Source organism: Macrobrachium rosenbergii, chromosome 42 (genome assembly GCF_040412425.1).
Source record: "Macrobrachium rosenbergii isolate ZJJX-2024 chromosome 42, ASM4041242v1, whole genome shotgun sequence".
In the NCBI taxonomy this organism is placed as follows: Eukaryota; Metazoa; Arthropoda; class Malacostraca; order Decapoda; family Palaemonidae; genus Macrobrachium; species Macrobrachium rosenbergii.
This window is the reverse complement of record NC_089782.1, coordinates 43,193,927-43,218,367: the sequence shown is the minus strand read 5'-3', so window position 1 is coordinate 43,218,367 and position 24,441 is coordinate 43,193,927. Positions and strand designations below refer to the sequence as shown.

At 35.3% G+C, this 24,441-nt stretch overlaps 1 protein-coding gene across 3 annotated transcripts; it reads right to left on the bottom strand.

Moving 5' to 3' along the window:
* Window positions 1–1,157: 1,157 nt before the first annotated feature.
* Window positions 1,158–24,441, bottom strand: sds22 (protein phosphatase 1 regulatory subunit sds22). 3 transcript variants are annotated; one of them, XM_067086295.1, is made up of 9 exons: window positions 24,309–24,441; window positions 21,104–21,226; window positions 16,689–16,744; window positions 10,721–10,917; window positions 8,720–8,882; window positions 5,610–5,726; window positions 5,101–5,292; window positions 4,410–4,579; window positions 1,158–1,769 (listed from the first exon to the last, which is right to left on the bottom strand). In XM_067086295.1, the coding sequence occupies exons 2-9, from the start codon at window positions 21,222–21,224 to the stop codon at window positions 1,766–1,768; spliced, it is 1,020 nt and encodes a 339-aa protein (XP_066942396.1). In that variant the 5' UTR covers window positions 21,225–21,226; window positions 24,309–24,441; the 3' UTR covers window positions 1,158–1,765. The 3 variants fall into 3 exon arrangements, with proteins under 3 accessions (XP_066942396.1, XP_066942398.1, XP_066942397.1); XM_067086297.1 differs by having other exon boundaries at window positions 16,689–16,741; window positions 24,309–24,440; XM_067086296.1 differs by lacking the exon at window positions 24,309–24,441 and adding an exon at window positions 23,891–24,134.

Here is a 24,441-nt window from a genome sequence, read left to right as displayed (position 1 = left end):
GTCTGCTGTAAGGGAAGGGGATCCTTCCACTGCAGTAGGCCTTTCAATAGGTGATCCTCAGGTAGATTCTTCAACATCTTTGGTTCTAGCATTCAACCAACCCACCAAAATGGAAGGCAAGGTCGACTCGCAAGAAGAGAAGTAGGAAGGGCGTTTATTGTTCCTCCTTGTTTTTCTCATACTTGTCGTCTTCCTCTTCCACCACATGAGTGAAGGAAGAAGAAAGGGAAGTCTAGAGCCTCACGGATCAAATCCAGCTGGACTAATCATGTTTGCTCTTCTTTCTCTGGTTTAGACAAAAGAACTGCTGCATTTTCCATGGGGTCTTAGGCTCACATCTGGATGAGTATGTGCAATCTTCCTATTTCATCAAGTGTCTTGCTAAGATACAAAGATTCATAAGGTCAACGACACTGTACCTGCCAAAATGCAACTTTAACACTGTGAAGGAAAAACTGCAAAGCCAATGACTACTGTGTCCAAAACAAAGAAAGTAGAATGTTTTATCTGCTAACAGTAGCTTGAAAAAATGTAAGATTAATATCAGTGGATACAAGAAAGCAGTACAGGCAGTGTAAGCAATGTAACAAATCCATAGAATGAGATTCACCAAGTCCTGTGATTTACGGAGTTAACTCCAGTTTTTGTAAATTACAGTATTATTATTACTAACTGTTAATTAGTTTAATTTAGCTCCGAAAGGAAGTTTATCAATCATACGAAATATTAATCATACACCTCATCCTAAGAAAGATACAGAATAATGGCTAATAGTAATTTTAAATTGATCATGCTATACTGTACTGAAGAAATTAAATAACCATCTACCACAAACCGCTTTTCCCAACAAAGTGTGACAGCCAGAAAAATGACAACAAACCCATTTTACATTCAAGCTGACACTAAAACAGACCAATTTTCACTGGATTCTTTCCTTGCCTGTTGAAGAGGAAAAAGTTAGATATAGACAGGCAGAAAACTGCTACATCTCTTTGTTATCTTGTGAGGTATGATGCATCTGGTAATGTTCAAAGCCCTTTGGTCTCACTGCACATAAAGTAAACAAACTTATTAAATGAACAACTTACTAAGTTCCCTACTCTACTATAAAAATGCTTAAAATATTTTTAAGCTTGATAAGGTCATATAAACTGCAATTAATATAATATCTTTTTATGAATATTTACACATAATGTTTATCAGATTAATAAAATTAATGACCTGAACAGTAGCAAAAATTATGTAGGACACATTACACAGCACATTACACAACTTATTTGTTAGACACTGTATTAACAACCATTCACAAAAAATTTCGTAACAAACATTCACACTAAAGTACTAGGAGGCAGTTAATCAGCAACCATTCCAATATAAGTGAAAAAAATAAATAACTGGCTGGACCATATTTCACAAAATATATGGTTTCCTTTGGTTCTTTGGCAAATTAAAAGAATGAAGTACTGGTAAGACTATACATTATAAAATACCTATCTTCTAATAAAAAAAAATGTATAATCACAAGACTCTGTCTTAAAGTTCCTACTATCTTTACGCTGTAACCAAAAATGAGATGCATATTTGTAGTAAATTACAGTACTCTTAAACATGTTAGTCATAAAAATTTAACACGTAAATGCATACTACATGTGCAAAACAAGACAATCACTCACGCTTAATGTGTACCTGATAAAGACAATGAAAATTTGGCAGTTTTGGGAACTGACGGAAGCTATCGTCGAGACAAAAAATTCACTTCAGAAATTTACCTGAAAAATAATGAGTGTCACAGTTATGCAGCACTAGTATAAGGAAAAGGAATGTAATGTATGTAAGTATAGCATATTCTTTTAATATATTTCAATGTTTCTTAATGCACAAATCATATAATGCAGTCTCCTTTTTTGTTTGGCTAAAGGAGGGAAAAGCAGCAACAAACTATCCTCATGAGATATGAGGAGGTGTCAGCAGTCAGTCTCAGCCAATTTCAGTCATGTCATCTTCAGAAATCTGAAGTCCTGGCAGGAGACTGGAGCAGAACCATGGGTCAAGAAAACCTTGGAAGGATGTCATACAATCTGCTATTCCTAGATACAAGCCTTCCACTTGTCTCTCACCAAGTGATCTTTGATCCCTTTACCTGGGACTTGGAACAGTTTCAAACCTTTGAAAGCAAGGCTAGGTCAATGATGGACAGCAATTGAGGAAGTGTCAAATATTTTCTACATCTACAAGTTTGTAGTGTTCAATGTTATACGAAGCTCACATCCCATTATGAACCTTAGTCCATTAAACTAATACCTCTTACAGACCACCTTTCTAGATAGAAACAAAGAGTGTCAGTTTGTTACTAACATCTAGAAAGGGGACTTCCTCACATCACTGAATCTCCAAGATGAATACTGATTATGAAATTTGAGCTGTCAAGCCAAGCATTGGGCAAAACAACAAAGAGTACCAGCAAACCTGTGCCAAGCTTAGTAATGAACAGACACAGTTAGATCAAGGCTGAGAGAGTCGGAAACCTAAGAAAGTGTCGGGATTAGCAAGGGGAAAATATAATTCAATAAACATAACTTAAATATACAGAAATCAATATGTATGTAATACAAAGAAGGTTAAAGTTCTGAAGTGCATTGTACTTAATGTAAAAAAAAAATTCCATTCCCATGTTTACAGAAAACGTTACTGGAATTCTTATTTGTGTTGAACCACGCCACTGTGGCAAATAAGTATTCTCACCAGTGTTGCTTGACATATGTTTGAGTTCATGGATTTCATAAGCCAAAGGATGTTCATCAATAATTAAATATAACATTTTTTTTCATCTTTGCAGCCACTTGTGTAATCCTGAAGGCAACTCTGATAAAAATGTAAAGAAAACTACAAAGATTTAGAAGTGTGTGTAAAATATATACATATTAGTCTTTTATACGAATATATTGTATTTTTCATTTTTTAGTTTTACTTATTTTTTTATAATTTATTTGTGTACCCAGTACACAACTCGACTATATCACGCAAAACTAAAAAATAAAAATCACACCCAAAGAGCAGATGCTGTCCCCAGTTGAGAAAAACGTAAACAAAGGTGGAGTTGCAGGTGATGAACATATTGGTTGGAATCCAAGAGGAAACAAAATCATAGTGTAAATACTCAAAATACTATTTCTTCACTGACTAATATGAATATCTCCTTAACTTCATAAAAATGTGTAAATTTTTTAAAACGTTAGTCCAAAAAAGATCTGTGGATCTGCAAGCTTTGCTGAGGGATGTCAGCATCTTAATCTCAGCTCTCAGTCTCACTCACATGCTTGCCTTGCACAGTGATCAGTATTTTTTGCAGTTATTGTATCTTTAGTGTGATATGGCTGTAAAATCTTGAATTAAATCGGGACCCAAAAGCACCAAATGCCTTGATCTGGGTAAATGTTATGATGAAATATCACTGATCTACCTTTATGTCTATGATACAAACCCTATACATATCCCACACGTGAACAAGCCCACAAAGGGTCGTAGGACAATAAAGTCTCCTAACAACAAAGATTGAGTGAGAATCTGATTTATAAACTGTTTATTTCCTCTTGGCTAAAGTGAAAATCAGGAAGTGTATAGAACAAACTGAGAAAGAAAACTACTATAGCTTTTATTGTAGTCTTTAAAGGCAGCAATATATATTGTTCACTTACTGGAGGAGGAGATCTAGAAGTTTTATAATTTACACCAAGATTTTAAGCTTCATCACCTAACATGGTTGTGGTCACCTTAAGTAACTTCCAGGTTCTGTGGCTGGAGTTCTTAGCCTTACACAGTTCAACTGGAATACACAGACCACGTGTACCACAGGTGGGTTTATTTTTAAGATTTCTCAGTATTTTTCACTTTTGGAGGTGCTTTTCCTCTGACTGAAGGGCAAACTTTCCTGTTGAAACTTTTATGTTCCTGTGCCACTCAAAAGTGATTTTGGGTTAAGCCAGAGGGTTAGAATTTAACCTTCATTTTGTTTATTCCATTACTTGGCTTTTCACTGACTTTCACTTCTATACTGTATTCCTGAACATCTCAGCTTTGGGTCTGCAAGGCTTGGCAGTTCCTTCCTACCAATATGCCATATGGTCACTCAGCAATTGGCTTTCTTGCTACTGTTCTTCTTTGCTAAGTAACCAATTGGTTCTTAGCCACGTAAAATAAGTCTAATCCTTCGGGCCAGCCCTAGGAGAGCTGTTAATCAGCTCAGTGGTCTGGTAAAACTAAGCTATACTTACTTTTTTACCCTAAGCAACACTTCAGAAGTTAATTGTCCAGCGAAATTTGACATAGTGAATTAACACAAATCATGGCAGATTGTTTGTATAAAATATTTTGTTTCATTCTTAAAACTTCAAATTTACTATGAAACTCACCGACAAAGTGTGGCATCAATCTGGGTTAGGGATGGAAGAGCCAATTTGATTTTACGTCGGTAGTTTGCATCCCTTTGTAGTGGATTGCCTTCCAAGTACACTGTCTGCAATCCCTTTGCATTCTCAAGTTGTTTCAAGTCATTCCAGTCTGATATCTGATTGCCATTAAACTGAAAAGTGACAAAATAACAATATAAGTTTAAAGTAATTCAAAAGATATACAATACTGTACTTTCACTCCACTGTCCTAAAACATTTTTTGTTATTTTCTTTGAACGAGCAATGATACATGAATAGGTGTACTAGGGGACGATTAATTCCTTGAAAGAATTGAAGAACCATGGCAAGATGATTAGCCCTAATGATCGGTGATGTTTCCATCCAAGCCAAACATTTTCCAAGATTATGCGGCTGATTTACTGGCACTAAAAATTCTGTATTTTAACCACATCTTATAGCAACTGGTAGAACTTTTGTTTAAACTAAGTTTTCAATATTACAAATTTAAAACCTGAATCTGTATATTGCAAATTTTTTGTTAAAAGTATTGTAAAATATTATGATGCTATTCTAGAGCATCTGTAATAAAATCACAGTACAGGGGTACCAGAATGTTACAATAAATTAATTCTACATGATTACTTTTCACTGTAGATTTTTACATGAGCAATATACAAAACTTTAAACTTACCCAAAATTCTTCTAGCTGGGTTAAATGACTAATATTTTCTATCTTTTTTATTCTATTTACTGCCATGTCTAAGGTTTCAAGCTTGGCATTATTATCCAAATTTTCAAGAACCTCAATACCATTGTGGGAACAATACAGCTGCTCTAAATTGACTAGTCGACCCAACCCTTCAAGCTTAGTTAGACGATTGCTCTGCAAATAAACAATAAAAACATATGTAGAAAATGGCATTATTAAAAGTGTAAGACAAAAACCAGCTTTACCAATAATATGACAAAAGTTAACCTTGGTGTTATTAATCTCTACTGCTGATGTTTAAATTCTGGTTCAGAGTGCATTTGGAACTACAAAATATTTTAACCACAGTTCCAAGGTATTTTCCAAGTTTTATAACATTCACTTCACATTACATCAACGGGAAAAAAATACAACAAAATAAAGGAAAATAGGGGAAAACAGAAACTTTCAGGTCAGGGGTCCGGTTAACTGATTTAATAACATCAACTCACCTGCACACCCAAAATCTCAAGATTGATCAAGGAATCCAAATTCTGCAACTTTGTAATTTTGTTTTTCCCCAAGAATATGCTTTTCAAGTTGGTCATTCCATCTAGGTTCTCAATAACCTGGACAAGAAGAAAACAATGTTGGTTGTTCAGTTCTTACATCTTAATTTTGAATATTATGTCTTCTCTTATTACTATCAACCTAAAACTCTATACAGTAAACAGTAATTCTTCTGACATCCATATCTAGAGGTACTCCCCGTACTAAGTTCAACCCTTGTTTTTGGGAGTAAAGGTACATATCCAGTAGTGTCCATGAGCCCCAAGGGTGTAACAGTGCCAAGATAAAGAATCTTGGGTAGACTGATAATCAACAAGATGAGCTTAGGGTGAATTGAGGGCTGTACTATTGGTTCAGTGATTTCCTATGGGTGGAGAGAGAGAGAGAGAGAGAGAGAGAGAGAGAGAGAGAGAGAGAGAGAGAGAGAGAGAGAGAGAGAGAGAGAGAGAGAGAGAGACTAAAGTGTGTATATCTTGCAGTTTATCAAGAATATTTGGAAATTTTCAACACTGTTTCCTAGGGTACTGAAAATGGAGAGAGAGAGAGAGAGATTACATCTGTGCATACAGCAATGTGCAATATCAATGACATCAATGGAGAAAAGGTGTGAAAGTTGTACAGTGCTACGAATCATTATTAAATGTATGACTGTCATTACTACAACTATAAGTAATTACATGCACTTAGCATGTATAAAATAACTTTTTATACATACACTATATGTATAATACACTGACAAAGAAGTATCAAAATATCAATTACTTTCCACTGTTGTTTTACATACATGTACATTTAATTACACTCTAGAAAATGGCTTATGATAGGAAACAGTTAATAACATTAAAAATAAATGTCAACAAAGTTGGTTAAGAAAAAAAAATTGGTACATAAACGTGCATACAGAAAATTATTACCCTTATTAAAATCTATTTACATTTGTACATTAACAATTACATGTAAACATCTGATGATTACAATGAAACATTATTACATGCAAATCAAAAATGGTAACCAAAAACAGTACAAGCTTCTATCATGAATATTTTAAAAACATAAATCTGGAGTCAGTAAAGACCATAGGAACTGAGTTGAAAAATATTTAAGAGAAATCTCAATATGAGCTGCTTCACCTATGGTCTAATTACTGTACTACTTCATTCAGTTGTTAATTCTACACTGGTTCCTACATCGAGGCAAGCTAGCAGGTTTGTAACTTCTATGAACATGTCTTCAAATTTCTAAGCTCAAAACCATACCTGTACCATCTATTATTACCCAGATCCAAATTATGTGGCAACAAAAATACAGTACTACCTCGGATTTTGAACTTAATCCGTTCCAGAAGGCTGGTCGAAATGTGATTTGTTTGAAATATGAAACAAATTTTCCCATGAGAAATAAAGGGAATCAGGCTAATTCGTCTCAGCCCACCCATAAAGTTCCCCTTTCAAAATATTTTCTATTATTAATGTGTTCAAAAGTTAAATTACGGGTGTAAATAAATAAAACAGCATGTTATACGAAGTAAAATTTTCGAAAAAAAATTTTGTTTCTGTGTACGAGCTAAAAATTTTATTTACAAACTGTCTGGTGAAAATGGCATGCGGTCGACCGGGATTGAGGGAGGAGAGATGGGATCTCCTCGAGGAAAGGCAAAGGTTGATAACAAAATCAATTTGATTCACATTTTGCAAGGATAATCAAAGGAGTCAATAGTGTGCGCGCATCTGTATGTTAAAGAGAGAGAGAGAGAGAGAGAGTAATCAGCGTCCGGCAGATTGGAAAACAATCCCTCAAGAGTGTATAACTGTCAACTTGTTTTTTACACTTGGATCTTGAGTGCAAGAAGAAGATTAATTATGCCACCATACATCAACTTACTTACTATTGGCAAATGGCAGAAAATTATAATCCAATAAAGATGAGGATTTTGCAAACAAATAAGTAATAAGTAAAGACTGCAAGTAAGAAAAGGAAAGAGAGATCAAATAACTTTTCACAAGGAAGTCGTTTAAACAAACCACCCAAGGCATGCAGTAGCTGAATGCAGCACCAGTGTGCTTCACGATGTGGGGATGAGTTACTTTTACAGTGCTAAAAAGTCGTAAAAAGCAAGTGTCACTCGATAGGCATTTTACCATAACAAAAAGAAGTGATTTGGGTATTTGAGTGCAAGTGAAAGCAAAGAGGCGAAACGTAGTGAAAGAGAAAAATCATCCGAGCCCAGTCCCAGTGGTAGCTAGGAAGTCAGTGGGAAGCGGACCTCCGTCTCACACCCAATAACCCACCACCATCCCCTTCCGCTCCTCTCTACCGTCTCACTCAGCGCAGTCCTGAACACTTGCTCAACTAAGACCCTCTTTCGATTTTTTATTGTTACTGTATTGCACTTGATTGTTTTTATATTGTATCATTATATTAAATTCATTGTGAAATTCCCTTCTTTTATTTTCTATATGTGAACTGTTACTGCTTTTATGTGCTTATAGTAATGTTTTTATTGTCTCTTCTCCTTCTCTCCTGAGGAGTATAACACTCCCTCCCTCTATCTTTATCATCTCTTCTCCTTCTCTCCTGAGGAGTATAACACTCCCTCCCTCTATCTTTATCATCTCTTCTCCTTCTCTCCTCAGGAGTATAACGCTCCCTCTCTCTACCTTTATCGTCTCTTCTCCTTCTCTCCTCAACAGTATAAACACTCCCTCCCTCTATCTGAAGTCAGCTGTGAGCCACTGCAGTGACATATGATTTTGTTCATCTTTTATGTTAAATTTTATTGTGAAGTGCTTTATTCTTTTATTTATTTTGTTGAATATGGTTATCATGCAGGTTATTGCCTTTGTTTTTCTTGTAGGACACAGTAGGGCATCAAGTACAAATATAAACAGGACAATTGGTCAGGTCGAAGTACGAGTATTTGTTTGACAAACGGCACAAAATTTCTTCTAAAATTTCAGTCAAAAAACGGAACGTTCGACATAAGAAATGTTCGACAAATGAGGTACTACTGTAAAATAATCTAAATGCGGAAGTTACTAATCACATTCCTTACCCTTATTTTATTATCACCGAGTTCTAATAGCTGCAGGTTCTTCAAGTGATTGACATTCTCAATACGTGAGATTTTGTTTGCACACAGGAAAAGTTTCTTGAGGTTGCCAAGGCCTTCTAGGTTTTCAATCTTTCGTATTCTGTTAAACGAAATGTCAAGAACCCTGTAAAGGAAAAAAATATTTAGCATGATCTGATTAGATGTAAAACTCTTCTTATCATCCAAAGACGGCAGACCTATTGAAAAACAATTGTGAACAACTCTGTTTTTCACAAATAGCAACAAATGTTTGTCACTAATCACATCGTGGTGGTCTCATTAAACTCATTTTTATAATTAAAAAATTCACCAAACATAAAGAGAAAACATGAAGTGTTCTTTCTTATGAAATATCCACAAAAATATCAAAAGAAAGAATAACAAAGTCTTTATAAATTACAAAGTACAATTTGTTTTAATGCTATAAATATATGTAATTAGTGTATTCACTTCTATTATAAAGTAGTTTAATGAGGCTACAGAATCACATTTCAAGAATCTCAGGACTTACCAAACTTATGAATATTAATAACTATCTTATCCAGTTCTTCCGTAACAGCATCAAGTGTATATAAACTATCATAAACTATCTTAGCTAAATGAAACTGCTAGAGTTGAAAAACATTATACATAAATATTTTGACCTGAAGCTCCAGCAATAAGCTATCATCATTAAAATAATACATAAAACACTCCAGAGCACTTTACATACTTTAGACTGGAGGATGTCTGTGTAATGGGAAGAGTAAGTTAGGCTATCCTATAGGTTTGGTCATCAGACAATTGGGAGGGAAATATGAAACTGGGAAAATTCCTTATTAAAATAATGAAATATTTAAAATTCAATCAACTATTCCATTTAAATATGTAGGCTGCAGAAATTTTACGTGACCAAATGATTCTCTCACTTGCTGCCAGTGGGATCATAAGTGGAAATTAGGCTAAATATTCTTCGAATCAGTGTAGTACTAAAACAATAAGTTTTCTAATTTCTATTCAGAAATCAGTTAACATAACCAACACAACCATCACAGACAATATAGGTAAAATACTTTTAGTTTATCTAATCAGTTTTGGTTCATGGTAAACAAGTTCACTTGAGAGAGAGAGAGAGAGAGAGAGAGAGAGAGAGAGAGAGAGAGAGAGAGAGAGAGAGAGAGAGAGAGAGAGAGAGAGAGAGAGAGAGAGAGAGAGAGAGAGAGAGAGAGAGAGAGAGATATTTTTTCATTTATTTGATAAAACATCTCTTTAGGATTCATCTAGTGAAATGTGTCCTGATTTGCTAAATATTAGATAGCCTTCTGATTCAGTAATAATGTGCAATCCAGACACTGTTTAGGTGTTGGAGCAAAGCAGAAATAAGCGAAGTGATTGGATATAAAAATAATAATAAAATACAGTATATACAGTGTTACTTTGGTATTCCAATTTGTAAAACAATTGTTCAATTGTCTGATTTGTTGATAACTCCCCCCAAAAGACTGTATTTTCTCATTCAGAAAACTTGAAGGAACAGCTAATTCCCCATCACACCCACAGCATGCATTTAAAAGGCTGACAAACATGGTGAGAAAACTCAATTTTGCCAAAAATAAAAGAGCTTTTTTCACTAATCCATTCCACCACAATAAAAGTTGTATGTGAGGAATATATTAAACTGTGTTCCACTGTCATATAACATACCAGTGATATAGTAAACTAATGCCATTAGTCCTATGCCAAGCAGGATAGCTTAGGCCATGAAGCTTCTTCTTGTCGCCTCAGTTATAAACTTTTCATAAAGACATTCATTAATTAAAGATAAGTGAAATGTACTGAATTGTTCATCTTCTACTTTAGCTGTATCCTTTGGACCTATTTGTGTAGTTAAGAGAGAATTTACAGTATAAGAAATTTGTTTATAAACAGAGCTAATCTAAATCGGCTGAGAAACCATAACATTTTCTTATATTTAGTACTCACTCGAGGTTTACCAGCGCAGATAAATTTTCTATGACTGTGATCTGATTGTCATAAAGTTCAAGTTCCTTGAGCATCGTCAGAGTATGCAGGTTTTCAATTTTTTTGATGAGGTTCCAACGGAGACATAAGTTCTCCACACAAGTTAGAGACTCTAAATTTTCAATTTTGGCGATACGTCGATGGTTGAGGTCCACATCCTAAAAAGAAAAGAATGACAAATTATTTTCATGAAGTTTTTTTATTCTTATCTACTGCTTATACTATAGCCCAATTTTGTGGTCCAAGAAACAAACAAATCCATCTTCTATTTAACAAACAAGAGCAATGGATCTTCCCCTGCCCCCAAAAAAAAACACAAATGTCACTGGTTCCTAATTGTCTCCCTTTTTGTGGCCTTGACAACTGGTTGCCAGGAGAAAGTAAGGTCGGGAGGCAAGAACTGTAAGTACTGTAATGGATTTGTAAAAAAAATTTTAATTTGATTTTGATAAATTACATTTTTTCATTAAAAACCCAATATTTTAAAGTATGGTATAGCTAAAATTGTAGCATGGATTGTTGCTAGCCTCCCACAGGTAATTCTGTTATCATTTGTCATGGAGACAAGGCTCTGAAGAAGCATGGAGTCACATATCTAAGATTATAACCCTTAAAATAAGAAGTATAATACAAATTAAGAGGCATGGAACTGCACATCTGTTAAGAATCCTTGAAAAGTTGAAAGATTTGGTAAACCTTACCTCCCAAATTTGGTAAATTTGGAAGGTAAGATGACAAAATGAAATACTGGAAAGCTATGATGAGGAGGAAGAAGAATCAACTGATTCTAGAATCTCAACTGAAGCAGAAACCACTTGACAAGTAGCTACTACTAATCCTATAGAGAAGCAGGCCATAAATATATGGGTTACAACCTTAAAATACAATTTCAAAAAGAGTGGTAACCCAGGTGCCAGCCATTTTAACCAAAGTAACATCCATATCCCTCTTACAAAATCAAAGAAAACAGTCATATATTATGTAACTGTATCCCTAAGATGACTTTCTGTCCTGGTGCAACCTCCAGACAAAGGCAGTCTGGACATACTTTACATAGTAACATAGAAGCCTTAGTGCTCTCTGGGTAAAGTCAAATTGCTCTACCTGGGTACAGCAGATTTTTGCTTTTGGCCGATGAAAAGAATGATGAGATGTCAAGGGTACAGCATTAAGTCCTGACTACCCAAAAGTTTGCAACAAAATCAAATTCCAAAAGAAAGACCTATAAAATCTCGCTTCTTTGTTGAATAGCCATGGAGCTTGCTTATCTATTTCAAATAAGCAATGGCCAGAAGGCCTTCTTCAGGGGAAGACCTAAAAGGAAAGCTTCATCCAAGCGTTCCAAAGGATGTTTACTAAGACAAAATACTGTACAAAGGAAAGACCCCAAGCTTAACAATCTCTAAAATCTGACTGGTGATCCTATGTCAAGTCCATGGAACTCAGGCTTCTGGTGAGACCAAAAGCATCTTCTGATGTCCAAGAAAGAAGAAAATCAACTAAAACAAGAACACTGGCACTGACTGGGTCAATATCTTTCTCATTATCTTAACTAAATAGGAACTAACTTGAAAACTATCAATGAAGTGACTGTTTGGTGCCTAACTGACAATTTGTATTAAACCTATTTTACAAGTGTCAAAATCAATATACAGTATATCAAGTTCCCAAAAAAGCAGCCTTAAGAAATCACTGGAAATACTAATACTGCACAAAAGGTCACTGTTCCTAACAATACACTACGTATAATCACTTACAGAAGTGAATACTGACAGTGGCATAAGATCACATGATGAAAGGGAAAAGGATGAAGTACAGACAAAACTGTGAAAGAAATAATGGAAATAAAACATCTTTCGGCAATTCTGAAATATGGTCCAATCAGGGAACACCGAAACAGTTAACATATCTGCAAACAAACAAAAAATTTGGTAGTTGTTTGAGGGTATAGGTAGTGAATGTGTAATGCACTACCATTTTTCTTGTCTGCAAAACAAAATACTGCAGTTTAAGTGAAAACCAAGAAAATGTGGCTGTACAAAAGATTGCAGTAGCAGGGATTTTCAAAGTCCATGAAGTGACCTGTACATAAGTGATGGATTTATGGTGAAACATACACCAGTTGGGTGTTATTTCAAAACCCAAAATGGACTCCATAATTGTTACTGGCACTAAAAATCCATTTATTCTTGTTATTAAAGAAGTTATATTAAAAAATTATGGAACATCAGTCAAAAGTCTTGCATTCAACAGAAAATGAGTGTGGAATGCTAGATGCTATTATAAAAAAAAAAAAAAAATTCACATTGCAATGAAATAAGTGTTCACACAATACTGTATAGTGAAAATGATCTGTCATTTATGGGTCCTTTCCACAAAAATTGGTATGCCATGGGATGTTCCATTTTCCTTGGTTAAATATTTAATACAAAAAGAAAAACCCAATGTACTTTATATGATTTGAGGCCCATTTAGATGGTGATCAGGGATCTGCTGAGATATGTGGTGTATGGGAGGACAAAGCAGACAGATTTAAAAGACACAGATGGTTTGGACATGTATGAGAAGGGGGGAGACCTGTCAGCTCTATTAGGCCAAAGACCAGTGGGAAGGCTCAGGAAGCCATACTATAAGAACATGTGACAAGCTGGATCAAACTGCAATTTAAGCAAAAACTGCAGAAGATTTGAGAGAGTATAGAACTCATCTTACATCTTCTACCATTGCAAGGATGACTGGTGAAACAACATTTTTGATAACTATAATAATGATAAAGAAGGGAAATTCAGAACTCTGATGACCATTCTCATTTTAAAATACATCCAATTTACTAAATGAAAATCCTCTTATATGCAAGCAGTACCCATTAAATGTGTAAAATTCTTATCTAACATGTGCTATACTCTTCAGAATGAAACAGTACCCAAAAATCAGTAGAAACAAGAGTTCTGGAGTCATCTTCTCAAAGAACATCCTGACTAGATGGAGCCCCATTACATATAGTATAGGTTATCTCTCTTCTCTCAACATACTGAAGTTTCATTACCTGTACTGCAGGTTTTCATCAACATCACTGTTTTTACATCCAATTTCTTGCTTTACCAGGTTTGATGTGAAATACGTTCTCTCGCATCCATCTTGTGCACTTTGCCAGAATTTCCATCTGATCTAAGTCTTTATCTCTGTCCTTTATCCATGAATTTCTGGACCATCCTATTGGTCTTTGTACATCCAAATCTACTATTTTCAGACATACAGTTCCTCAACCCTTCTCATTACAAGTTAAAACCATCTCAATCTTCAAGGTTTCAGTCTTTTTGCCAGCTGCTTGACACCTTATTTCTTCATTTCTTTGCCTCCTCCATTTTCTTAGCAACGCTCTCTATACTGCATAGAACAGTACATGTCATATACAGGTATCATTCATTTATTCACTAAGAAATTTGGGCTACAAGCCAAGCACTGAGACACTGTCCATCATTCAGTGCTAAAGACAGTGAAAAGGGTGAGCTGATGTGATTGGACAGCAAGGAGAGATCCCGAAAATAAAGGAAATGAAGTATAAAGAAACAAAGTAAGATGGTAAAACTGGAGGAAAACCACATAGTTGCACTATAAAGTAATAGTCAGAGGTGTTTAAAAGCAAAACTGAACAAAAGAAGCCAGAATAGAGGTAAGGTAAAAGGCTGGAAAAGAAGATGCAGCTTGGGGTCAAACGGATGCTGCAAATACCATTTAGTAATGCTTACAATGCACCATGTGAGGTGCACTTACAGGCCCCTTACTGGGTATACATACATCATATTGCTTTTGAAAGGACAGACAGGCAAAATCAGTGAACTTTAAAGATGATCAGACTCAATACATAAAAGTTAGATTCATCCTGCCAATAACAATGGCCCATTAACTGGAACATCCCTCGGTAAACTGACCTTCCCCAAAGGTTTTCTGACCTCTGCCAATTTGAGCCCATCCAAGATGTTAAGAATGCATAAAATGATAATTCACCCAGTCTTCTGGCAGAAGGAGTAGTCCTTGAGAAAACTGTATAGTTGATCAAAAGGGCCTCAGTAAATACTTTCCCTTTACCAAGATGTTTTGTTTTTTGATACACAGTAACAGGCTTTCCTAGTAATACAGAAGTTCCTTAACCATTTTGCCACAGAAAAATACAAAATATAGTACTTTTATATCTTTTGCAAAAGTTCCTCTTTTAAATCAAAATATTTGCGTACTCATCTTCCACTCTGTTCCTAGAAATGAACATTATTTGCACGACCGTAGCCAATCTGTCTAAAAACAATTATTATTTCTGGAAAATAGAAATTCATTTGTGAAAAAGCTATAGAACAAAATAAAAACCACAATGCAGAAGCTGATGTTCCGTTAATGAGGTAAACAATCTTATATAACTGGTTCTTAAAATACATCAAAATATAAAATAAAGGTTTCTAATCCTCAAGGGTTACCCAAAAATTGCTGAAATTAAAAAGCTCAGTGGTCTTTTAAATCTTAAGTAGGAACCTTAATCCTTTTTGTTCACCATTAATACTTATGAAGTACTGTAATCATATTTCACAATGACAATGCTTCTTTTATACTTTATGAGTGTGGTATACCTGGAAACATGGATGATACATAAATGTGGCTTCTCCATACATTGTTCACAGTAGTACTGTAAGTGGTTTGCTTCTTTCTACATTCTCCTATACTTTTTTGACAATTTTCAGCAGAATGGAACACACTACACATTGAGGCTTGTGATTTTTGTCCATATATTATGATGGAAAATGCCTCTCATTTAGTCTTGCATCCACAAGGGATTGAAAGGGAGTGTTCAAAGGCCAGTGATCGGCTGACGAAGATGAACAAACACTTGTTAACATGAACAAACACTTGTTCTCTGTAACTAAAACTTCCTTGTTAAGAATGTTAAAATGAAAATCATTATTGTTTAAAATCAAAATAATTATTGTTTTAAGTATCATGTTCATCTAAAAACAAAACCAGGTCAGGCAGGTAGGCTTTACTAAGGCTTTACTAAGGCTACACTGTAGCAAAAAGTTACCCTACAAAAAACTTTGGCTTTATGTGGCAAAGAAAACATCTTGCCATCATAAAATAATGAAAACATACAGAATTCTCTTGAGAAAGCTAGAGTTACAGTAAATGGAAAGTTAAAAGGCCAGCAATCAGCTGACATCATATGGAAGCTGTTTTGCAACCTAATACTGGCTTATAAAAGCGTAAATAAGCCTACTGTGTACTGCAAGTTTGGAGTTTATTTCATTCCATCTAACCTTGTCAACAATGGCATGATTTTACCAAATTCCCATCACCTTAAAAGATCAACAAGATCCAAGAGTTTCCATTGACAAAAATTCTCAGTCAGCCATCATGAAGAACCAACATCTACATCTTCCTTGGCTTTAACATGAACATTTTGCCAAACCAAACTACTTTGGTCCCGTTTGTCACCTCAGTGCTGAAAAACCGATCATGGTTCTCTTTTTTTAAGCAAAAGATCAAGGCAAGTCAGGAAGTTAAAAACAGCATCTCTTAAGAGAAGCTATCAATCACAAATTCCTAAGGGCCTAAGACTGACAGATGACCAAGACAGCTCTCTCAGTTCTATGGTGATAGGTACTGAGATAACCTCCCAATAGCATGTGGCTTTATTAGCTTTCCCTAACAAGGTGATACCTGTGACAAACAGCCAATTTCTATATTAAGAGTTCCACTATCATTTGATATTTGTGTCTGCTTTTGTTACTGCACTGTAAAAGCAGAAATCAGTGTACAGTATTGGTATTTAAACCAAACTGATTCTAGTTCATTAAACATAACATTCAAAAGTATTAAAATGTTGTATTCCTGGGAAAGCTCTAAAACCCTAAAACTTAGCTTACAAAAATGCTTACACACTCACCACAGCTGTGGGATCCAAGACAACTAAGTCTTCTGTCTCTCCATCGTCTGCATCTGCTATAGAAAAGAAAGTTTTGCCATGTAAACACTATAAATCCAAACACAGTAGAAAGAAATAAGATGGGAAAAATCATTGAAGCTGAGAAATTATGTCATTTAAAGCATCTCATTCAAAGGATCAGAGATTATCTAGCGAAAGAAAAAGCTGTTTTATCATCTGAACATTAATATGTTTATAGCAGTTATAAATTTACTATAAAACTATTTCCTTGAAGGATATTAATACTTTGTTTAACCTGCTTTAGTAGAGATATTTTATGTGTTATGTGAGATTCTCACCTAACATCAACTTTCAAGCCATAGCTTGCAAGTTAATGTTTTACAAAACAATGAATATACATTTAGATATATTTAAAGGCTAATCTTGCTAAAAAAAAATTTATCTGCACATTTATCTTGTCCTCTAGATTGGATTTACAAGGATATCTAAGAAATCTGACAAGAAATCTGACAGACATTGACCCTTACACTACTTGCTGTACAGTAAAATAAACAAGAAACTTTAACTTCACAGCTTATGTACTGCACTGATATTCACAATATACTACTCACACTATTTTAATTGTACTAAAATAAAAAATAATTATCATTTTGCTTTAAATCATGCATAGAGAAATGAGAATTACAAGTCAATAAAAAGATATATGAAACCATTACAAATCAACTATAGAACACTGCTCTCAGCACTGTTAGGCCTGCTGGTGAGACGCAAAGCTTTTAATGCTTTCAACAAGACCAAAGGTTTTTCATTGGAAAAATGTAGGGGCAAAGCCCTTTCCTTTTCCTTGAAGTTACAAAAATAACACATAAGTTCTGTGAAATGTGGTAATTAATAAATGACACACAAGCCAAACTGATACTGTCGAACAAACTGTAAGGTTCTGATTGAAACCTGTAATAATGCACATTTCCAGATAAAGGACATATTACTTTCACTGAGATCTGAGAATTTGAACTCTGACAGCATCTGCACCATCCTTTAGAATGTACCACCCCCAAAAAAAGTGATGCCCAAGATTTCTCTCAAATACGTTTTATCAAAAGAGTACTAAATCAATAACTTCTACAATTTTTAAAACACGCAGTCTTACATACAAGATCCTCATCATGTGCTCAACCTACTGGGTGGTAGAGAAATTTATTAATCCAAAGCTAGTTCAACTACCGGAAGAACAACAGAATGAATTTAGAATATGATTAGTTAATTCACTACTTGGAAAACACCGTCTCCTGCAAAGCTAGTAATTTAAACATCTACTAATTTCCTGAGCTTAAACTTCAAAGCCAGCCATAAGTAACTCACAGCAAAGGTTTTTTATGTTAAAATGCATTAAAATTCTGTCATAAACATTTAGATATATTTCTATTCAAATACAGGCCTTTACCATTTTATATACACTGAATGATGTAGATAAGGTTAGTGGTGGGTATATATTAAAGTTGCCTTTATACCAGCACGAGCCCAGGTGAAAAAGCAGTCTGCAAGTGACAGAAAGTTGCTGGAGTGAATGAAAGACCTGTTGTGAACACCTGGACTTGGACCAACAGAAATGAAAAGGGAATTAAGGTACTGTATATGCTTCTAAGGTACACTGGCAATGGTTATCTCATTGAGATTTTCACTTGTGTCAACATTCTGTACAAACACAGCCAAGATGCTTGCTGCACCAGTCACTTGATGTGGCTAAACCTAAAATCTGCAGTGAAAAAAATGTTCCCACGATATTTGGTTTACTATAATGGGCATCAATGAGCTCTCCTCTCTTAAAAAGTCCCTGAATAGTATTAAGGATCTATGAATGATGAAACCAAGCCAAACAAAGATAAAGTGGAGCAGCAAAAAACATGAATTGAATTAATATATAGTATTTTCAATCGCACTGACTCTGCTCAAAACCTTATCTTTACCTGTCATTCTAAACATCAGTAGGAGTAGTAGCAGTAGTGATAGTAGTCACTTGAGAGTCCTGAGTCCAACATCAATGTCAGACAAATATTTTTCTATTGCACAAGTGACTGTGCTTTGATTTCCATTAAAGTATTACTAATATTATTATTCTTATTATGGGAACATTAGTTAAAAAGTAGAATTATCATAAATATTGCAGAATTATCTTAGATATCACAAGATATCTATGAATGTGATAGTTCAGCACGCAACTCTTAAATGTCCAACAAAAGTTTAGGACTTCGTAAACATTTTATCGTTTGTCACACGTGCTTCTTCCATATACTCGACAAAACAAATATAATGGTTTCAAAACAATCCCTTTACTTAAACTGCCCATTTTGCTTCATAAAATGCCCAAGACAAAAGTTCTTCATATAAAAATAAAAAGCCTTAAGCAGGTGTTGCACATGCACTTATAAATCAATATGGTTCATTCTGGTTGTTTCCATGAACACATCATTTCCTATACTGTTCCAGCAGTATCACATGTGAATTCTGTGAACTGTTTTTCCATGCTTTTCATTCCACTCACCATTATAATTTTCTGACTTCCATCTTTGTGCTTTCCTTTCATTCATTTAGTAAATACAGTACGATTAACAATGACGCAGCACAACTGCTTAAAATTCCTGTCAGTGGTAAAATGGAGTAAGTATACCAATATCCTCTTTCATCACAAGAACAATACAGGATTTCCATATTAGTTTAATTAAGTGTTTACGATAGTCTTTAATATGTAAATTACATTTATGGATGATTCTGGTGTTTACTGCTAACTGTTTTGAGGTCTTAGGATAGTAAATATTTTTAGCAATAATTAGCAGTTCTGCAGTCTTGCTAATTACAGAACCTGATATCTTCTAATTCATTTCTTTTATGTAAGCTGAAAAATAATATAAAACTTTCTTCACTATACTTTTCTCTGCATTTTCAATGGTTATACAGTATGTTTTTTTCTAATTAACCTACTTACTGACTGTTGACTAACATTCTGTATACTTTCATGTAGTGTGAGCATTAAGCAAAATACATTTTAAATGCTACTGGCCTTTTCCTGAATGTTAGTCAGTAACACTTCATTTTTGTGATTATTTCACTTTGTATGACCCTTAATTAAAGTAAAGGTTAACACTTTACATCCTCCCCATTCTTCTTCTTGTTATATTATTTATATAAATCTATGAGTTATAGCACTTCATAGCTAAGTAAAAGTCCATGTATTTGGTGGTATTCTGCTATCTTTAGTCATTAAATCCATACTTTTATGATATCCAAAGGATATCTTTTTTCAGATTGACACTAATATATAATTTCAGTGCCACAGCAGTATATCATATTTTCACTAGACTACTGACTAGTGCTACATATATATATAAACAGCTCATGAGTGGTTTTACTGGGAAGTACCTGTATGTTTTACAGACATCCTATTTGGGGTGTCTTTTATGGAGTTCATCAGTCTGCATCCATCTGGAATACTTGTGGCACTAGAGACCTACCCTCACAATCTGGGTAGGGATTACCTCTGGGGCAATACCTCTTCAAGAAGGGCAAAATAGTTGCAGGTGCTTTGCAAAGGAGGACATAAAATTAACCAATGTCCTTCACCCCAAAGGCCTTGACAAATTCAAGTGCACCACAGCACTATTAGTATTTCTGTTTCTGCTGTTTAATACTAGGAACCACTCCTTACACAATATACAACTGTGCATTACCAGAACCTTGATTATAACAGGAGGCAGTTAACTCACAAGATCAATACTGTACATATTGTACTATGAAAAAAATCAAATTCAAAATGTGACAAATACTCAGATGGCAAGTGACAGACATGGAACAAAATACTCTATCTGCCTATCATAGCTGGGTATTATGGCATAAATAAAAATAAGAGGTTTGTAATATAAGGACAATACACACTATCAAATTTAATAAGGTAAACTGGCATTACTGGAAACACTAGTCATACCTCCATTTTCTTCAACATTTACACAATGTTTTGACAATGGTTACGGAGAATAACTATGCAGACGAAAATGGTCGATAAATTCAAAATTACATCTTCTCCAATTCACCTTAGTAAACAGTGATCCAATTCCATCACCCTGAGTAACTCTGGGGTTTATATGAGATGATCTAGAATTGTATTTCCTTTAAACATTATACTAAAGTAGTTGCAGGTCTATAAAACAAAATGATAATGATTATAATATTCTCTTTGGCTTTAAGTGCCTGACTTTCATGGGATCCAAAATAGTCAATCATCAACTCTTAAATTTTTTCTTATTCAGGTTTTCAATGTCAGTTTCACTGGAGAATGGGACTATCATTCCATAGTATCAGTATACCAACAGTCAACAATAAAAATTAAAAACTAATATATGTCAATGCCCTAGTTTCTTTACCTCTTGATTCCTCCTCAACATCAGATTCAACTGTTGGCTCATCATACTCCTCAGAATGGTGGTTTGTGTCTGACTCGGGAGACATTTTTTCTTCAGCCCCGGATGGACTTGTGTCCCCCATGCCTAGAAAATTAAAATATTAGTAAGATCTAAAATGATGATATATACACAAGAACTTCACATACTTGAAGGTACAAGCAGACTAATTTTAGTAAATTAAGTTATAATAACTTCATACAAACTCATCAAGCAAAGTCTACATAAAATCTGTTGTTCTTTGCGGCGAACTACAATTCCTGTCTTTCCAAAATCTTTTCCTTTGATTTGCAAAGTTTCACTGACGTTCTTGCAAATCAGGGAACAATTAAAATTCTTTCACATTACCAATTTATGAAAAGCAAGAATTAATTTTTTCTACAAAATTTTTTGAAGGTCTGTATTTTTAATAATACTGTACTGTCATGTTTTCTTATATGCACTGTAGTTAGAAAAATAATTCAATTAAGTGGGGTTTTTTAATGACTGGTAATTCATTTGTGGTTTGCTTAGGAAAAATTGAACATGACAATAATTACAAAGCATATACAGTACATACAGGTATACAGTAATGACATTACATAAACCATATACTGTATATACTTGGGTAGTGGAGGATACAGGAACTGCAGATCTTTGGACTAGCTAATCCATAACTGGTAACAAATGGTGTGGAGGCAGTGCAGTGAGAACCTTTGGCTCATGGGAGACTGATGGAGTAGGAAGCAGCAGAAAGACCAAAACTGAGTATAATACCTGTGCCCAATTCCAGTACAGTAATGTTATTTAGCAAGTTCCTAAACAGAGCAAGCAACTGACGAAGGTCAAGAAAGAAGCCGCAAGCCACTGGATGTTATGTAATGTCTCCAAAGTTGGAAAAAGGGATTTTCATTAAACAATGTACAGTTACTGGACTGGTCTGCATTTGGCTTGAGAAAGAGGGGAGAGAGACACTGCAGGGAAGTGGTGGAGGCAGGAGCATGCTTCCCACAGGTTATGACTAGTCAATGCGGCTTAAAAAGTACCTGGAGTTTTGGGCACCATTAGAGGTTAAGCCTGGGGAATGCCAGAAACAAGCTGAGGTTGGGTAATATTGCTTAAGAGCAAGCCTAGCTAGTCTTGGGCAAAGGAGAGATAGTGAGAGCAGCTGGTTCAAAGTTATGCCTACAGTTGCTGCTGTTGCTTGTGTAGTGCCGAGAGAGAGAGAGAGAGAGAGTGTGTGTGTGTGTGTGTGTGTCCCATTTCTCTATGATTCCTGGGTCTTTTTACAGGTCTCCATCTTGTGAAAGCATCTACCCTTTACCTGATGCTTGTGAAATCTCTTCTGTTCATCTCTGACATACTAATTTTATAATTTCTGACCTGTACTGCCTGATAAATTCTCAAAGTAAATATTCTGAATCTTTAAGATCCTTTCACCTTCAGCTGTTCAACAATTTAGCCCTATAATACTTTCCTTGCACCTCAAGTCATGCATAAACTGTCTGAATTGTTCTTATCATATCTAACAGAAGGCACCACCTGCCAAAGCTGTGTACAGGCAGTCCCTGGTTATCGGTGGGCTCCGTTATCAGCGATTCGGTTTTTCAGGGCTTGTCTAGCAACGAAAATTGGTGATTTTCGGTGCCGAAATACGTCAATTTCCGCATATTGGTGCCAATACATACCTAACAGAGGCGCCGATAACTGGAAATCATCAATTTTCAGTTATCGGTGATTTTCACTTATCACAGCAGTGTCGGAACGGAACCCCTGCCAATAACCAGGGACTGCCTGTATAGACTTCATAAGAATCAGTAGGCGACATAATAATGTAGTTCATTACAGGTTTCTAAGAAACATTGTGCACATGGTTCACTCACTGGTCTAAGTTGTCAAATTGTGCCTGTCCCCCATAACCCTTTAGAAGTACAGCCTTATCTTCCCAAGCTTGAAGTAAAAAGCGTCATAAGAAAACTATATGCAAGATTAAAGGTAGGGTTCAAGCCAGTCACATTACTACAGTAAGACACTGTACATTACATTAGGTTTGGCTGTATCCCTATATTTACTACTGGCATAATTTTAAGCAAGGTTAAGGGTCCAGGAAGGGCACAGGTCGCCCAAGTCAAGCAAAATAGTACCCTACAGCCTAGGTACTGGGCCTAGATTAAGTTAAATTATGATGTATATAGCCCTTTAAATACAAGGCCTACATTATTGGCATAATTCTTTGGCTAGGTTAAGGGGAGATCCATGAAGAAATGAAGCAGCCCAGTCATACAGGGCATGGTACCCTAGATTAGGTTAGGTTAAGATATATTCCTGTATTACTAACGCCACTATTTTTTATAACACTGTAACATTTTAGTTCCTCAGTAAAACTAAATTTAAAATCAGAAAGTCAAATAATGGTCCTTTTGGAATTTTTCTAATAAACACAGTGGTCCGGTGAATTATAAATTGTGTACATATCGATAAAAATTTGAAGATTTGCATCATTTCCAATGTTACTGCTTTGAGGTTGTGCCATTCCATAAGGGTTCGGATATGCCATCTTTTGTTGTTCTGTTATTTAATAATTAGTAGAAACACTAACAATGAGAAGTTTCTCCCCACAACAAAGGTAAAAAAATGCACAAGGCACAATAAAGGCTAATGGCTAAAGGCTAATGTCTGCAAACCACTTTAAGAACAAAAAGACCTACAGTAGGCTACCTACCCTCCCCTACAAATTGCAAGTGTGAAATTCATTAAATTATTTGATCATACCATTACCAAAATGTCATTTATGCTGGTCACGTTCGGCGGTCACATCCAAGACACATGACCACCCCAAGAACGTGCCCAGAATCTAAAGAATCCTGACGCTGGCGGGGTAGCCTTGGTGAAAGACCTCGCGATTTCGTTATGGGAAATATCAGATGAAATCTATCACTTAAATGGCACCTTAAATGACGCTAAAATGACCCCGTTACGATTACGCAAGGTGTTGACAGGCCAGCTCTGTGCACCTGCCTGGGGTTGTTTACTTATCGGGTCAAAAAGCCAGTGGCCTAAGGTCCCCCAAAACGAGAATTTCTAACAGGCCATATTTCGCCTCCCGCATCACAGTTTGACAGTTCTTCCCTTTCCACTGAAGGAATACATTGATATATCCGAATTCCACGTAGTATCTAGAGTACTTTACCTTAAAAATACGCCGCTTCGCCGAAAATAATTAATGATTTAGGCGTGTCAGATGAACTTTGGGTTGGGACATCGGTCATACCAACAATCGAAGTTGTTGGAAATACTCCCCTCACTGTCAGTAGGGACGCCAT

What these genes read in the sequence shown, in the direction of transcription:
- sds22 (XM_067086295.1), bottom strand. Translation starts at nt 21,224, where the DNA reads ATGGGGGACACAAGTCCATCCGGGGCTGAAGAAAAAATGTCTCCCGAG. An exon ending in TCGGTGATAATAAAATAAGG is followed by an intron (nt 5,727 to 8,719) that starts GTAAGGAATGTG and finishes CTTCTTGTCCAG; the next exon opens with GTTATTGAGAACCTAGATGG. An exon ending in TTGAGATTTTGGGTGTGCAG is followed by an intron (nt 5,293 to 5,609) that starts GTGAGTTGATGT and finishes GTTTATTTGCAG; the next exon opens with AGCAATCGTCTAACTAAGCT.